At 40.3% G+C, this 17209-nt stretch overlaps 1 protein-coding gene across 1 annotated transcript in view; it reads right to left on the bottom strand.

Annotated features, from left to right (window-relative positions):
- Window positions 1-17209, bottom strand: part of LOC118777421 (netrin receptor UNC5C-like) — a 152975-nt gene that overhangs the window by 43039 nt on the left and 92727 nt on the right. Inside the window, exon 4 of the mRNA XM_036528296.1 lies at window positions 14658-14761. Within this exon, the coding sequence (XP_036384189.1) occupies window positions 14658-14761 (104 nt within the window). The remainder of the gene's footprint in view (window positions 1-14657; window positions 14762-17209) is intronic.

Below are 17209 nucleotides of genomic sequence, written 5' to 3'. Positions count from 1 at the left end.
CTTCTCAAGTAAGAAACAGCTTGGTTTGTTAAGGAGAGACTGCCTGTGCTTTTAATGTTCAGAGGCCTGTAATGAATGGACACAGTTCAAATATGATAGCTAAATATATTTGGTAATAGTTTTTACTTTGGTTGTTATTAATACTGTTTTTCATTAATATTTGAAGTGTCTTTGTGGCACTCAAAGGGAGGCTGGAATGTAGCAGGAATGACAGTTTTGCCTGTTTCTCATAGCTGTGGCATGGTTAGCAGTGGATTGGATGTCCACTGCAGAGATTGAAAAAATTGTATTTTTACTCCTGGTGCAATAGTCCCTCTGGACAACCATTCTCTCTGGCTGCTGGAGCGAACTGAGGAATTTCTCCACATTGATGAATATATACATCAGATGGAATAATAAATACGATCAAAAATGACAAATGAAAATTGCATTTGGTCACACAGATTAAAAATCTTACAGGATGTGTTTTAACCACTGTCACAATGGAGTAATGTTTAGAGATTCGATTTTCACCCTTTGAACATTTAACAATATTTAATTCATCAAGATCAGTTCATACTTCATGCTTCAAATATCAACATATTTGAAGATTAAAAGTCTGATTTATCCCAAAGACAGATCTTCCAGATAGAAACATTCTGAATTTTAAAAGTACCTCAAATATGTATAGGGTTATAGAGGCATGTTGTGTATAGAGTCACATGAAAGAACTGAACCAGGTTGTGGGCCAAGGTTGTTGAGCCCCCATATAGGCATCATAAACAGGAAAAAGAAACAGCTGACATGGGGAGGAAGTGATAAGTGGGATTTTTATAGTCGTGGACGGAACCAGTTTGTCTAGGATTGGTTAATTGCATACAGATTGTCCATAAATTCTCTACCTGAGTCTTCCTTTGGAACCTCAGTTGTTTACTCAAGAATAAGTCCTGTGAGGAAATAAACATAATTTAAAGTTTTGAGTTGCTATAATCATTAAAACAGAACATTGAATAATACTTACGATTGGAATGGACTAAGGACTAAGGACTAAGGTGTATTAGAGTTTATAAATGCAAACTGTGGAATGAAGCCGAACTGATAAGAATGGAGTTGGGCTGAATATTTAATTGAAGAAATTGATCTTGAGAGGGAATTTAATTGAAAACGAATCACTGGAACTAGCACCAGAAGTAATGATACTAAAGCTGTGGTTATGTCTCAACCTAAGGGGTGACGTGAGAGGCATTCGCAGACTCTGTACTGAGGGTGAACTGAGGCCAGACTAAAAGAGAACCATCACTACCATTCTACTTCTTATGGTATCAGCACTGCAGTCTCTGTTTTCAAATTTGTCCTTCATTTCATGCTAAGTGTAATCAGCTCTGCTCACATAATCAAGAGTGATATGCTTGCCAACAGGATATATTATCTGACTCCACAGAAATCAGAGGTGCAGCCTCCCCAAGCCCTCTCTGCTCAGAAGTCAAGAGCTGTTTTCATTGGAAAGGGCAATTAAAAATTGAACAAAAGAACAGGCTTTTAGCAGAGGCGGCAGAGAGGAAAGGCATGTCTGGAGTTTGGGAAGCCAGAAGAAGCACTCATAAGCTCTTCCTACGCTGCTCCTGACAGATAGGGCCTCATTCATCCTCGTCATCCTCACTCTGACATTGTCACCCTGAAACTCTCTCGCCGCTCATCTTCATTGCATCAGCACAGACCTCAGGACCTTGTTTGTGTTTAACTGTTTACCTGCAATCTGGTTGAGTTTACAGATAACTTAGTCACATCCATGGCTTGCTAGACTGGGAATACGTTGCTTGTTTATATCTTCAAGTTAAAGGGAATATTTTAAACAGCTATCACAGGGTATACATGTGTATAGCTAGATATTCAATTTTAGTACCACTTTAGAATTCTATTTCTTTGCATTTACTAAGTTCCCCACCCCCTCCAGTTCCTCTGTCCTTTCTGTAAACATTGTACCCCAGCACTGTGAAGGCAGCCTCCATTAAGCCAGGTCTCAGTTACACAAATGAAGTCCAGGTTACAATCCATCAAAAGTATTTCCATTTTCTCACTTTTCGATATAATTCTAACATTCAAATGTCCACTAAGCAGACCTTCTGGTTTTGTGCTGGAATCTCAGAGAACTTTTGCATGATTCATTATTTGGAAAAAATTGTGTTGTCACAGCTATATTTCAGCTTTGGTAAAAATGGTTTGGTCAGGGTGGAATGACTGAATGTCCCTCTAGGCAGAAGCTAACTTGATCAGAGAGGTCAGGTGGTGACTGCAGTTAGGTACTGCTGCCACGTGCTAGGTTCACTCATGGATTCAGTTGCAAGGAATGGTGCTGGTTGGGATGATCTTTCGCCATTTTCTTGTGCAATAGGCGTGATTATTCAGCCCTCTTGTAGTATAAAGTGCGTAGGCTTTGTGGATTCAGCATAGCACCAGGTTATGGAAGATGCAGGCACATACACAAACACACATGCATGCACGCACACACACACACACACACACACACACACACACACACACACACACACACACACACACACACACACACACACACATCTCATCACTGCATTTTCTTTCTCTCTGCTCCCACGTACCCAGGCTTATTACTGATTGGACCGGAAAATTCATCAACATAATCAAAGGATTTGTTGTTGTTAATGGGATGAAACTGCTGTGTGTTAGCCCAGCATCAAGAGTATGATCCTGCATGTCAGTGGAAGCACCACACAGAGGGAAAAATCATGGGAAATTATGCTTTCTGAAGCTGAGATGGACAAAGCTCCACGTGTGCTGCCTCCTCCACAATCCACAATGATTACTGAAAAGAACACTACAACAGCATCTCATAAAGCAGAGAGACAGCATAGGAACAGTTCGGGTCCACATCTCCTTATCTGGATGCTCATAAGGAACAGGCCATTACACAAATAAGTAAAGCCATTGTGAGACAATTATCAGATGCAAACTAAATCAAAATGACATCAATTTAATCTGACAAGCTACAATGATGCAGTGTCTGCATGTATTTGTATGAGGGTCATGAGGGAATGAGAAAGTAACAGCAGAAAAAATGAGACAGATAACTGCATGTAATATATTACAAATCTAATAATGCTGCTGTTGATATTATTATTATTATTAGTAGTAGTAGTAGAAGTACTATTACTATGGGTAGTAAAGTTATTATTAGTAGTATTTTTATATTTATTCAACAGCGAGACATTCCTACCTTGGAAATATATGACCTATTTGGAAAGAACACTATCAGAAATTCTAACAAATTCAACAGTAGTTTAAGCATGTATAAGCATGCTTCTTTGCATAATTCCATACAAATACAGTACAGTGACAAAGTTCCACTGCAGTAGTTCCATGCCAAATGTATGCATGTTCAAACTGGATCCTGGAAAACAGACTTGAATCGACACAATCCACGTGGGACCAGTACCACTTTGGTATGTTTGAGTTTCATGAGAAATTGTATGTTTTTTCACCTGCATTAATTACATACCCAAAACCTCAGTGAAAATTACAAACATGGTTAATTCCCAGAGGACTAAAACCAGCCATTTTCCCATCAATTTCCCTCTTTTACACTATGTCAATTTACCTCAGTATTTTGAAACCGTTTCCAAACTGTGATGTAAGCGTATATAAAATGTGTAAAGACAGCCTACTGTAAGAGTACATATAGATTTTAAATAAATCAAGAGACATTAGTGTGTTTAGGTTTCCTTCTACCTTCTCGTTAAGTTTCCTGAATCTTGAGTATATTTGTTTCTGAGAAAGTCTGGGAAGGAAAATGCTGTGCAGACCTGCTATGCTCTCTCATTACTGTCCCATCTCACTGTGTGACTCTTTTTACTCAGATTAGTAGCTCTTCATGTTATTTAAGTCTGAAAACAACCATGCCATTTAGGATCTTTTTACATAATCTCGGTGGTGTACACTTCTGAAAAACCTAATGCAGTGGGAGCAGGAAAAGCAAATCTGCTCAAAGCAAATATTCTTCCTTTAAAAAAGGAAAAGGTCTGATTAATATTTTAATGGAGAACTCAGACAAAATGTCCTGTTTGAGCTAACATTAAAGACATCATATTACTCTTTAAATAAAATGTACTCCAAAGCTTTGTTTTTTATTTGACTTTGATTTTTTGTTGGAGATAAAATAAAAATCTCACACTCGAAAGGCAGGCACGAATGCACCGTAAAAGCAGGCATACTGAATTACTTGAGCTAACGTGTGTAGGTGAGGGTGTGGAGGGAGAACTAATTGGTGTTGCTGGAGAACGGTGTCAGCAAGAGTTCTTTCTCTATATCTTTCTCTCTCTGTCCCTGCGCTGCAATACACAGGAGTCTGAGTTATACCACACAAGAGTCTTGTAAGTAGACTCCCTAATTTAGCAGTGAAGGGCATATGTGTGACATAAAACTTTGGCCTTACTAGCATTAGGTTATAGTGTCAGTCCAGATTAACTGTGCTGGTGTTGTCACCTCATTGGGTCCATTCTGTTCAACTGGGCTATAATGATGTCCTAACAGTTAATCACATCATATTAATATTAATGTCATGCAGCGAGGGATGGTTTTGTTTTTTCATGATCCCTCGGGAATAAGTCACGGTCGCATTAGTGAGCAGGTAGAGATATATGTGAATACCTTTGAGGGCCAATTCTGAGAATGAACTCTTTGGTACCAGCAGAGAAAAACTGGGACATCAGTACCCACTGGAATAGGAGCTATTTTAACTGGAGTCCTCTACAGTACCTGACCCAGGAAAGAGGCTGTGGCTCTGCCTTTCTACATATGTCCTGTAGTATAACTTATACAGTGATACCAACACACAGAAACAGTCCCACCTGGCTCAGCTCATATTAATATTTTTGAATACAAATATCCTCAAATATTTCAGAGCTGACTGACAGCTGTGAAATACACCGTCAATTTAAATCATATATTAACCCAATATTAGTCTGGAAATGTTTATTCAGTAGCTCTTATTCAGATCAGTTTCACACTGTGGTCGAATGTGAACCCATGTGATGAGACTGAGCTGCAGGCCCATGCTTCCTGTAGTAGGAGGGGATGTCAGCACATTCCAGATGTTCTGAGCTGTCCTCAGGGGTGCCGGAGTAGCGTAACAGAGATGCACACAGGTGCTGTCACTCTGGGGGGTCACATTGCGCTCATTCTCTCTATCACATGGGCTGCGGAGGAGGGACCAGACAGAGGGGTGACAACAGCAGCAGGAGAAAACGCTGGAAGCAAACATGAAGCTGTAAACCTTCTTCTTTCTTAATCTTAGTCATACAGTCGCTTCAGAAAGTATTCATTTTGCACACTTTGCTGTGTTATAGACTTAATCTAAAATTGATCAAATGCATTCTTTTGGCATACATCTCACAAACTGATCTCAGAAGTCGAGGCCAACAACCCCAAGTGGAGTTTAGATCGGTCAGGGAGAACAGAGCTCAAAACCTCTGTGGAGTGCTGAAGGAATGACAGATACAGACCGAAAGGCTGGCCCTGTGTTACAGGTCACTGCGGGGATGACGCTCGCTTTCCGAGCACTGCCTGCCCTCGGGGTTTGGCCAAATGAACACACACCTCCTGCCAAACACTAGATACTAAGTGCTTTGACATTCAACACTTTCCTCCTGTTTCTGAACACACATGGCTCGGCTAAAGGAAGCACTCTCCTGCTTTCCGCTGAGCTCACCTGGTAAGCCCTGTGTCCCTTGTGCTTTAACTCTGCTTTAAGAATAATGGTTGTTTTGAATCTTGAATGAAACATTGGAATATATTTCAAAACTGAATTACTATACTAGTGTTTTAACATGATTGTGCAATTCTAAAATTACAAATATTATAGCAGCTCATGGGAGATCTGCTGATACTTAATTTAATAATGTATATGCTCATTGAGTCTTAATTATCCCTTTTGACATGCAAGATGTACTATTTGAAAAACCAAATGGCAAAAAACCCTCAGATGTAGATATTGCACTGAAAAGTCTATTTATATTTAGGGGATTTCTCAGAATATTGCTCATACCCATAACACTTTCCCCCAACAAGTGCCTTCTGGTGAGAAATGAAGCCACTGCCAGTCCTCTGTGGTGTGTTCAAACATATAGTTGAATCCAGGTAAGCAGAAGCTGAAGTCAAAGCTGCCTAACTCTTTACAGCAGCTTTTCCATTGCATTACCTGCAATCAGAGCTGCAAATGATTCAAACTGAGTGCTAGCATCTGCTTAGGTTGACCCAATTTATCTGAATTGTTGATATATATGTACCTACTTCTGGAATGATCAATGCATAGAGTACTCCTTAATTATACATGTGGGTGCTCTCCTTCACATAGAAAGATGCGAGTATGTATATACTGTATGAGTGTGTTCATGACAACTGTGTATGTGCAGGTACAGTACATCAGCGTGTGCTCGCTTGTAGGAGTGTGCAAGTGTAGCAGTGCATGTTATTCCTCATCTCTTCACCTCCTGTGCTGATGTATTCTGCAGACAGGTTAAGCCTCAGATGTCTTAAACACTACTTCCCCTCACTGCTCCAGGGAGCCTAAAGTTCTTCACTCAGAGTATATTAACGTCTGCTGGTGTCACAGTGTCTTTGCTTTCCTGATTAACTGTATGTCACAGACATTGTCCCTAAAGAAAACTGGTATCCAGTGCTATCTGCAGGCTTTCAGTTTCACCTGGTGTGTTTGTGTTTGTGTTTGAAATTAAATTATATTTCTGCATTCACTTTTTGCAATTTACTTTGAACTAAGATTTGTTGAATGTGAAATGAATTTAAATGAAATTGCGTTTTTGAAATTGCATTTTTAGTGTAATGTATTTAAGTGCTAATAGCAGTTATACTCAGCTAATACCCAATTATAATAATTCAAATTTTGAATGACAGAAATGGAGATAATTTTCTGTGTTTGTGCTTGTATATCTCACAGTTAGTACCTCGAACCATTTATTAATTTATTTGTTGCTGTATGTTGTGTTGTACACTTTCCTAAACATTAACCAGTCTGACAAGCATATACTGAAAGAGTGTGCAGTTGTTTCAGTAAGTAGACTACAACTTTTCTTTTTGTTGCTGCACTTTTTGTGAAGTGTTGTACAGTGAGGACTTCCAAGTTTCCCAGACAATCTATTAAGCCCTGTAACACAATTGAGTCTTTGTCCTGACACAGGGGCCTCTCCCCTGCAGAGTGCCACAGTCCCGTTGCCCATGACGACACTGCAGAGTCTTAACACCCCAAGCAGCCGCCTGACTGAAAACCTTGCATCCATGGCAACGGGCTCACCAGCTCTCTGGAGTACCGTCACCTCTGAACCCCGTCTTTATCTGCGAACTACGATGAGTGATTTGAAGTGCCAAGAGAAACAGGGGACACGTGAAAAGAAAGGGACAAAAAGAAAGCCGTTCTTTTAGCAAGCAGATTTGAATCTGTTTTAGGGCTTTGCCAAATGGCCATGTTTGAAAAGGGGATGGTGAAAAGACAGACTTTCATGTGTGTCTGCCAGCCCTTTCAGAGTCAATGAAAGGAGTTTATAAAGGAAACGGACGGAGGGATGCTCCATCGGGTCGCCTACACAAAGTCAGTCTTTCACCTCACTCTGTCCCTCTCCTTCAAGTGGCCACTTTAATCAAAGACTTTAGTGGAAGAAAAAAAGGATCATGTTACCATGCTCATACTTGTAATCTTACCAAAGATATTAGATTTTCCTACCTTCAGTTAAACATTATGGGATGTGAAAAACATGTAACAATTTAATCGCCTTCATCAGAATAAACTACTTTCATAATGTATCATTTATGTAAGTGACGCAACTCCAATGCTATTCTAAAAGCCTCTCTTACAGTATTTCGGCCAACAAAACATTTCCAGTGTGGGAGAAAGAGCCAAGATAAATGTGTGTGGCTTGTTTTCTTTATATGAATGTGCAATGCAGGCCCTTCTCTGCTCAACATCAGAAGCAGTAAGCCATTTTACTGGCCTTGACTGTGCTGTGTCTAAGACGTGTGCAGGCTTGGAATCTCACTGTCTAGACAAAACCAGTCAATGGAACCGCCAGAATTCCAGAAGTCCAGAATTAAAATATAATAATAACAATAAACTTTATTTGTAGAACACCTTTCATTCAACATCAAATTCCTTACAAATCAAAACATTTCACATTTTGGCTTAATGTTTTCTGACTCAAACAAGTCTAATCAATCTCCTAAATGAATGAATGAATGAATGAATGAACACTCTGCACTCACTGACTACCTTCATTTGTGCATGATCTGGACAAGTGGAAGAAAGCTTTCAAAGGGGTCATTTGCCAGAGTGCCTCCAGCAGAATCCAAGGTCATTCGTCGCTAACATCATTCTAGATTTATTCTGTTAGTGTGAGATGATGTGCTAGGATTGCTTATCAACATCTTTTTGTGTACACATCTGATGGGTGTTTTGCATTTATTTATAATTGCTAACAGCTAACCATATTCAGCTTCTAAGTCCAAGTTAACTTTGCAGTAATGAAATCACAAGTTAGCATCCAGCTGTAATTTGACAAAATACCTGTAAGTTCAACTGAAATTTTTAAACTTTCTCATTTGAAAACAAAAATCAAGGGTTTAATATCAGGCAGCTAATTAGCTACATCAGTACATTTCGTCTGCTCTACATTAAGCTGCACCATGGGTCTCAAGCTCAGATCTCTCTGCAGACCCCTCCAGAGCTCAGGAGAACAGCTGCTTCAATCACCCCCTGCGCTTGAGTGAATGCACCTCATCAAGCAGTACTGTGGTTCCTCCTGTGGGGAAATGTACTTTTGTACTACACAACTCTTCTCTGCTGCTTGCTTTATTAGAATGATAAAAATATATAATGGAAAAACATACATGTTTTGAAATAACTTTTTTCACAGTTTTTCCAGTTTCATCTTTCTAACCTATTTTGGAACGACACACTAAACAGAAACATTTTGTGTTCTCCATAATTTCCAAAAGCAAATGAAACCATACAGGTTCTTCATCCCACAATGTGAACATTACCTATACCTGTGTTGAGGCTGAGTGACAGTTGGATGTATTGTACTGTAAATGTGACAAAATGCCCAGCCGCCCTGAGATACACAGTACTAGTCAAAAGTTTGGACACACGTGATTAAGATAATGGGAAACATGCATTCAAAGACAATGATTTCTTTCAATGTCTTTACTATTATTCTAAAATGTGCAAAATAGTAACAAATAAAAACTCAGTAGGCACATGTATGAGTCATCTTTAGTACAACAATCTCATTGAGCAATTACATACTTTGGGTGGTGACATTATGATGTGGATATACCTGTATTACTAGCAAGTTTGCAGAAGGATCTGCCCTTTTTTGTTACAAGTTATAACACTTTTAGCATATCATCTCTGAATGATTTTCATCATTATCATTTAAACATTTGAGAAGAAGCCGGTCAATCCAGACAAGTACTTCATAACATTGCCTAATGCAGCACAGAACCCTTGCAACCTCAGATTTTAATATACGCAATTAGGATTTTTCTTATTTCGCATCATTTACTGTAAATCACTTACCACTAGACTAAATCCTTTAAGCTCATGCAGGAATTCAATTATTATCACTATAAAAGCACTCCAGGACTTAAATAATGTAAGATATACATCTAAAGAGGTGAGTTCAGTAGCGTCACCATGTGTTACTTTGCGCACCTATACACATGAATATATGCCTGAGAGTGTTTTGTCATCTGTTCAGCTCATTGAAAAAGAAGCACTTTTAAATGAGTCCAATCTCATCTGCATCTCTGAGATATGTATGACTCCTAAAAATAAAGTACTAACTTCAGCACTCTACTGCAGGAGAAGGACACTCTAAAATGAGAAAATCTTTCAATCAGGATAACCCCTGAATGAGTTACATCCTGTCCTGTCCTGTCAGAACATCCAAAACAACATTCTCACTCACTCTACAAGATACCATTCAACCAATGTCTGTCCCTCTACAACGTTAACTTCTCAATACCCATTCCCATTCCTATTACAGCCCATCCCTAGTGCCTTTTTCTGAAGTAAATGTATGCTTTACATCTTGTTTTTGCTTATGCTCTCAGTGTAGGTACATATACTGCACACCTACATCTGTGATGGAATTGCTGTGAAATCATAAACAGTGGCCGTCCTTTTGTCTCTGAGAAACCGCTAGCCACTGACAGTGTGGAGACAAAGCACATATTAAACTCGTGTGGGGTTATGGAGAAATATTTATATTCAATAAATGTTTGACCTACTCTAAGATACAGTAGATAGAACAGGGAAAAAAAGAAAAAAAATATTCCAAGACGCACCTTGCTGAACCTAGTTTGTGTCCCCATTGAGTCATTAAGAAACCAGTAAGAAATGGCAGCAGTTAGGCCCTGACTCAATTGCAGGTACACATTATAAAGGATAACTTATATTCAAAACTTTAGCAAATTTTAACATTCAGCCATAGCGACACTGGAAAACTCTTGCTGAATTTTAGTGTATGAATGAGTGTTTATTATGCAGTTATGAAACAGTGGTAGCATTGGGTCAAATAATTCCAGTGCATTGTAATTAGGAATGAACAGAAACTGTGACAAACAACTTTTTAAAGTTTAATATTACATTTATTTATTTGGGAGATGCTCTTATACAGAGCAACTTACAAAAAGTTTGTGGCTGTTTTTCAAGGTTCATACTAATCTGAACCACTGTGATATTGATCTGATTATCAAGCGACAATTCTCAAGTTAGAAAAACAAAACAATTTATACTCATCACTGGCCTTTTTATTACACTATAGTTTAATTTTAAACCAGCTCTGCATTCATTGTGAAATGCAGCTTCAAATATCTCAGCCATTTCACCATAATTTTTGCTGTCCATGACAACTCTAACCAATACGTCAGCATTGTTGTCAGTGTAACCTCTGGTTTCAGAACAATCTGAGAACAAATTAGTAAACAGCCTGCTCTCAAAATTTCAAATGATTTGTGCCAAGGACAGTAACAGTGCCTTTTCCTAAATGAATAATTGTACAGGCTATATATTTTATTAAAATGAATGAAATGTTCCATTTACTGCCCCATTGGATTCAGTGTTGTTTTTATAGTAACACACTAACATTTCACAGCATGTGGTCCCTTTAGTATCAACCAAACAGCCAGATGTAGCCCCCCTTTCTCAGTCAGATGCTTACCCCCAACTGTCCTCATCATCCCACAGGGCCGCAGTATCCCACCCTTGTCCACGGCCACCTCTGAAACCAGCCCAAGACTCACCAGGCCCTGACTGCCCTGCCCACACTACCACTGTTGCCTGGGAAGCCCACAATTAAGCCATCTTCACCAAGTACTTGTCATTATGTCCATTCTGCCTGAATCTCTGCCGTAGTTCTCACTAAGGATGTCTTGATTTAACTAGTAGACAGTGTTTATAACTGTGGGAGTAAATGGGTAAGAAAAGGGCAAAATGGAAATCTTAACTCTTGATTCACATTATGAGAAGGCAAGCACCTTTCACCTACCCAGCAAGACAATAAGATGACAGCAAAAAACCTCCAGATTAGCAATCAAGCACATCAGCTAACATTTACCACCATTTGCAGAGAAGCTTTTGACCTGGTCCTTCTGTCAGTACTTTGGCCCCCTAGCTGTTGTTTTTGTGTTTCTCCCTGTCTGTCAGTGTCCATGTGCTTTTGTTTACAGCTCCCATGTGTTCCAGCCCTGCCCTGCTCTCCGCCCTGTCCCCGCCCACCTGATTTCCTGATCGCCTCCACCTGCCTGCCTGCCCACCTGCATCCCATCTCCTCGTCAGCCCAGCCCTTTATATACCTTGCTTGTCTCTGTCTTATTGCCAGTTCATTTCAGTTTTTCCCCCCTCTGTTACATACCTACCTGATTACTTGTGTTGTTGATCCCGTGCTGACTTCTGACCTTGTCCCTGCCTGCCGCCCTGCCTTGGCTGCCTGATCTTCCTACCTGCCTGGTTTGACCCAGCCTGTTCCTGTTGTTGATCCCTGCTCCTTGTTTATTCTGCCTCTGACTGCCTCCTGGTTTTTGACCCTGCCTGTTCTGCCACTACGCCCTGTGATTTCCCATTCTAATAAATTACTTGGAACCTGAGTACGCCTGGTCTGCATTTGAGTCCGTGCCTGTGCCCTGACACCTTCTGAACTCCCAGAGAACTTCCAGATGACTCGTGTTCCTACTCTGACATCCTTTGTCAGGCTCCTAGCTCCATCGTTGGCAGCATCATTAAGATTCCGGGCTGCTATGCTGACATTTGTCCTTCAGGCCCTCAGCTCAAATAAGACGTGCTCTCCCCCAGCCTTCCAACACTTTATTCCAGAAGCACTTTCACCTTCACCTGAAATAAAGGCAGCCACGTTCCAGTCGCTTGACTTGGCTTTTCTAGGTCGACTGCAGTCTCTTCACTGAAGTTGAAAGAAATAATCAAAGCCTGTGCTCTCCTGCTCCCTCTCTGTATTAACCTTCCTCCCATCTCTCCTGAACCCTCACGTCTGTGAAATTCCAGGGGGACTCTTCTGAATTCACCCTGTTTCAATTGTAACGACTCAAAGAAGAAAGCAGTGATGGCAATGTGAAAGTAATTCACAGAGTGCTGCATTTACAGGCTTGGGTACGTTATAATTATTATCCACTGTAGTAATGGGCACATGTATAAGAAATGGTTGACATCCAGAAGTTCCAGTTGTACAATGTAGGTATGCAATGTTACCATGGGTGGGTTCAATACACACATTTTACCGTAGCTGAAAATGTTTGCATTGATTTGTCACATCTATGGAGTTGTTTCATTTAGACAAACAAGTAATATACACTGGGTATCAAAAGGCACTAAAAATATTTATGCATGTACTGTACATTTTTAGAAAAATACTACCACCTCTACATTTATGGAAAAATACAGGAAGTCAGGTTCTAGTGCCCCCCCCCCCCAATTGAACAAGGTTTTCTGTTTTTTGATTCCCTAAAATTTACTATGCTATATGTACAGTGCTTTGTGACAGTCCTGATTGTAAAAATGCCATATAACAAATAAAATTTGATTGATTACAAGGATTTTGGATGTTGGTTGATTAATGTTTATCAATGTTTATGATGTTTTTGGTGTCATTGACATACTAATCCTTCATGATTAATCAAGATCCAGTGACTGTATCACCAATGTATCTTTAATTAGAGAAAGTTATAAGAAATGATTGGGCATGAAGAATTTTAACAACTTAAATGTAAAACATGATAATTGTCAAGAGAAGAACAAGAAAGAAACTAAAGCCCCCCTTTTATTAAGAGCTAATGCCTTGGTGCCATTTTTATTTTGAAGGCTGGACAAGCTGTCACTCACCATCAAGGGATGTTCACCTGTGGCCAGCAACGCTTAACCTGGCAAGATATATTAGCTGCCAAAAACATTACGCTAAATACAGGGCATGACCTGGAAAACCATGAGTGAAAACATTTCTCCAAGACTGAGACAGCGTCATAATCCATCTTCATGATCTCGCTGATAATGTTAACCCAGGCCAGGCACATTTAGTGTAATTACTGTGACATATTGTTTCGCAATAACACAACAACAAACCTCTTGTGAGTTTGAGAAAACCTAGCTTTATAAATAAGATCAAATTAGTTTGTTGATTACCACAACGCTCCCTGGGCTTAAGACTTTTTGTTCAGCTGTGTGAATACTTCTACATAGGATTCAGTTGTACGAATCAGCTAAAGAATGAGACAGATCACTAGATAGAGGTACGGGTGATCATGTTATTAACACATGCGGTACAGTCAGCATCAGTAAATAAACTACCCAAGGATATGCTTACTCAGGGACCATAGCTCCAAGACACAGAAACCAATTGAAAAAAACAATAGAAGCTGTGCACTAAAAGTCACTTTCGAGAATGTCTCAATAATGAGACATTATGTGGGTCATTTCGCTCTAAGAGGCATATAGTAAAAACAAAGCACAAAGCCCATGTGTTAAACTCAGTGAACCAGTCACCCAAGTTATTTAGCAGAGCTCTTCAACATGATGTTTAGTTTAAGGGTTTCCTAAAATTGTTACAGTAGTATAAACCCTAAAGCCCACATGCTTTCCATGTGGTAAGGACATTGTTTTTTATGAGTCTGTCATCAGGCCAGTGCAGGAAAAACTGAATTTGTCAACGGTTCCATTTTCAGGCCGACTGCAGGCTTTTATGGTGTGTGGAGGAAGGCTTCTGTCTATTGCAGAGCTTAACCTAATTTACTCCTGCATTCCCAATGCTGCAGCTTCCCGAGGTCACTTCCTTTGAATCATTTAAATCAGTCTCCTCCACCTCTATTGTCTGTCCTAATCATTTTTCTATTTTTCAAATAAATATTAAGTGACAGGTTGCCACCAATTACATCTGAGTGACCTTTGATATTCAGCCATCTGTGCGAATTTGATCTAATAGTGACTTCCCGCCCCTCCTCAAAAGCTAATTTGGGCTTCTCCTACACACCATCCATCATCCTGAGTCTTATCCACCTTTGCAGTGATTTCTCCCTGGACCATGTTTGCGTTGACTAAGACAGTTCCAACAGATGACTGGCCTTTGACCCCCTACCTCAGCAGCAGGTATTCCCTCAGGTGGACGGCACTGCAGGAGCACTTCCTGTTCCAGAGAAACTTCCTTCCCCAGAGGCTCCTGATCAAAAGTTTTCTTGAGATCTACAAAAATAAAATAAGCAAAATACTTGACGTCATTCTACCTGTCATTATGTTCAGACTGTTATGGTCTAACACATTCAGTGCTCTTTTCCTGAAGATGAGTCTGGACTGCATTATGTCTGTATTCTTTATAAATTTGGATGTCAGATACTTCATCTATAAAACATCTTCCATAGTGAGAGCAATCTATCTGAGTTTCAAGTAGTGTGACACCTTTTGTCCTGAATCAGCATAACTCCTTCTAAATGATCCAAGCACCTTTAGTTTAGTCACTCCACAGAAAACATGTTTATTGTTATTTTGGCCCATTTCTGATTCTCTCCATTCTCAGTGATCAGCAGTACCATAAATTTCCCTTGCTGGTAACAACAGCCTTTGTGTGAGAAGGTATTTGGGCATGTTTCGATTCATTGAAATACAGTTATACACTTTATAGCCTCACTTCTATCAATCTGAAGAGCCACCTTGTCCCATTTTTTAGAGCTCAACCAATGACCTCAACATATTTGGATGATGAAGAGGGTCTTTTTGAGAGATCCCACTCTGTTGGGTTTTGTTCATGTGAGAAACATAGGCTGTTCATTCTGTACTGGAATGACAACAACAATTTAGGTTCTGAATGACCCATGTACCATGGAGAGAAGTCACTGGCCTGCTCTCATTTTTGGGATCAGTAATAAAAGGTACAGTGGAAAGAAATGGTGCACTGTGGATATTTTAAAGAATGAAAGAAACAAGGTTGAGGCCACATGAACTAATGGGGTCTGAAATGCCCCACTAGATGATCTTCAACACAGAGTGCAATTCTGGATAACAGGAACTGTCGTTAGAGCATGGACCTCCTTTATTGTCAAGAGAGACACGGAAGAGATGGGTGGCTCTGCGGTCCACAGAGAGTAAGGGATTTCTCCTCCTCTTGTAATAAAAAGCCAATTCTTCTCCTTTCTTTAGCTTGATAAAAGGAGTGAGCTCAGAGAGAGGGAGCCGGGTGCCGGGGCAGATTAGACTGGAAGTCACGCTACGCTGGCCCCCAAGTTCATTAGAAACATATTAGGTTCTTTTCTGAGAGGGTCTGAGCGAGTGGGGAGTGTGAGTGGAGGAGGCAATAACGCCAGAATCCCCGAGAGCAGAGGAGCCATGTCATGGCTGTCTCTGAGCTCCACCCTGCCCAGCTCATCTCACTGCAGTCACTGCAATGATTGCAGATTGTCACCCACTAATCACTCACTCTGTCAGTCACCCTTCTGAAGGACCAACAAGACATCAGTTGCACCTGTGAATGACCACAAAAGTCCGAGACAAATTTGTTGTTCCTCAGCCTCTCTCCAGCGGTTTAACATATCATGTTCATGTGACGATGGTCCTCATCACCCCTAGCCCTGCAGCATCAAGTAAAAATCCAGAACAGGGGAACAGGGATTGTGTACAGGAGAAAAACTATGCATACTCCAGAAAGACACCCTCCTGAGCACAAAGTGGCCGATTCAGACTTAAGGGCACCAAGTTGCAGAGACAGTCTGCAGCACAGACAGACTGATTTAAGCTAAGATGAAAGGAAACAAGAGTAAATGGTAACTTGTAACACACTTGTCAGCCCATGATGCAAGGAGGTAAAAAAGCATGTGCTCACACACACATACACACAAACACACACACACACACACCGATGACAGAGGAAACACAGTCTCTGTGAGTGATCCTCCAGTCATGCTCTGTCTCTGCTGTAACCCCCACACAGTCAAAGCACTAATCCCTGCAAATGTCCTCAAGACACACTACTGCTGATGGGTAGGACAGGACTGAAATCAATCTCAGCCCTGTCCACATGCCATAGGCAGCCACTGTTCAACCAAGAGGCAGAGGGTGAAGCATATTGCTCAACAAGCCAAAGGAATGAGACATGAAACAAAATAATATCAAACAGAATGAAATGAAATTAAAATGATATACAAGCACATAGTAGCAGAGTGTTTATCCAAATGCCTGACTGGAGGGTTTCAGCTGTTCAGAACGGAAAAGAAGTACAGCATAAACACACCAATCTTGTTCTACAGCATGCTTAAAACCCTGTGGGAAAGTTTCTCCTATACACTCACTATTACCATGCCGGATAACCTGAAGAAGTCCATCATGATTGCTTTTTTCATGAAACTATATTTTACTTCAGAACAGTAGCTTACTGTGTCTTATCTTCATAGCCTTCACTATATTACACTACAAGGCCAGATATGGTGGTTGACCAGATCCAGAAATCATTAGATAGGTGTGGACAAGTTATAAAGCATCCTGAAATTTGAGAATGGTGAGGATCATTGGCATAGCAGGTGAGCTATTTATGGAGGTCATTACTGATTTTGAGGCGGTTTTACTGAAACACATGTCAGCCAAAAATGATCCTTAGTCAGTGGCATGTCTGCCCACTTCCTGTCAGCGATTCCATGGTCTTCA

This window comes from Megalops cyprinoides, chromosome 5 (genome assembly GCF_013368585.1).
Source record: "Megalops cyprinoides isolate fMegCyp1 chromosome 5, fMegCyp1.pri, whole genome shotgun sequence".
NCBI lineage: Eukaryota > Metazoa > Chordata > Actinopteri > Elopiformes > Megalopidae > Megalops > Megalops cyprinoides.
Note: the sequence above shows the minus strand (reverse complement) of the source record. Positions and strands in the feature narration are given on the sequence as shown.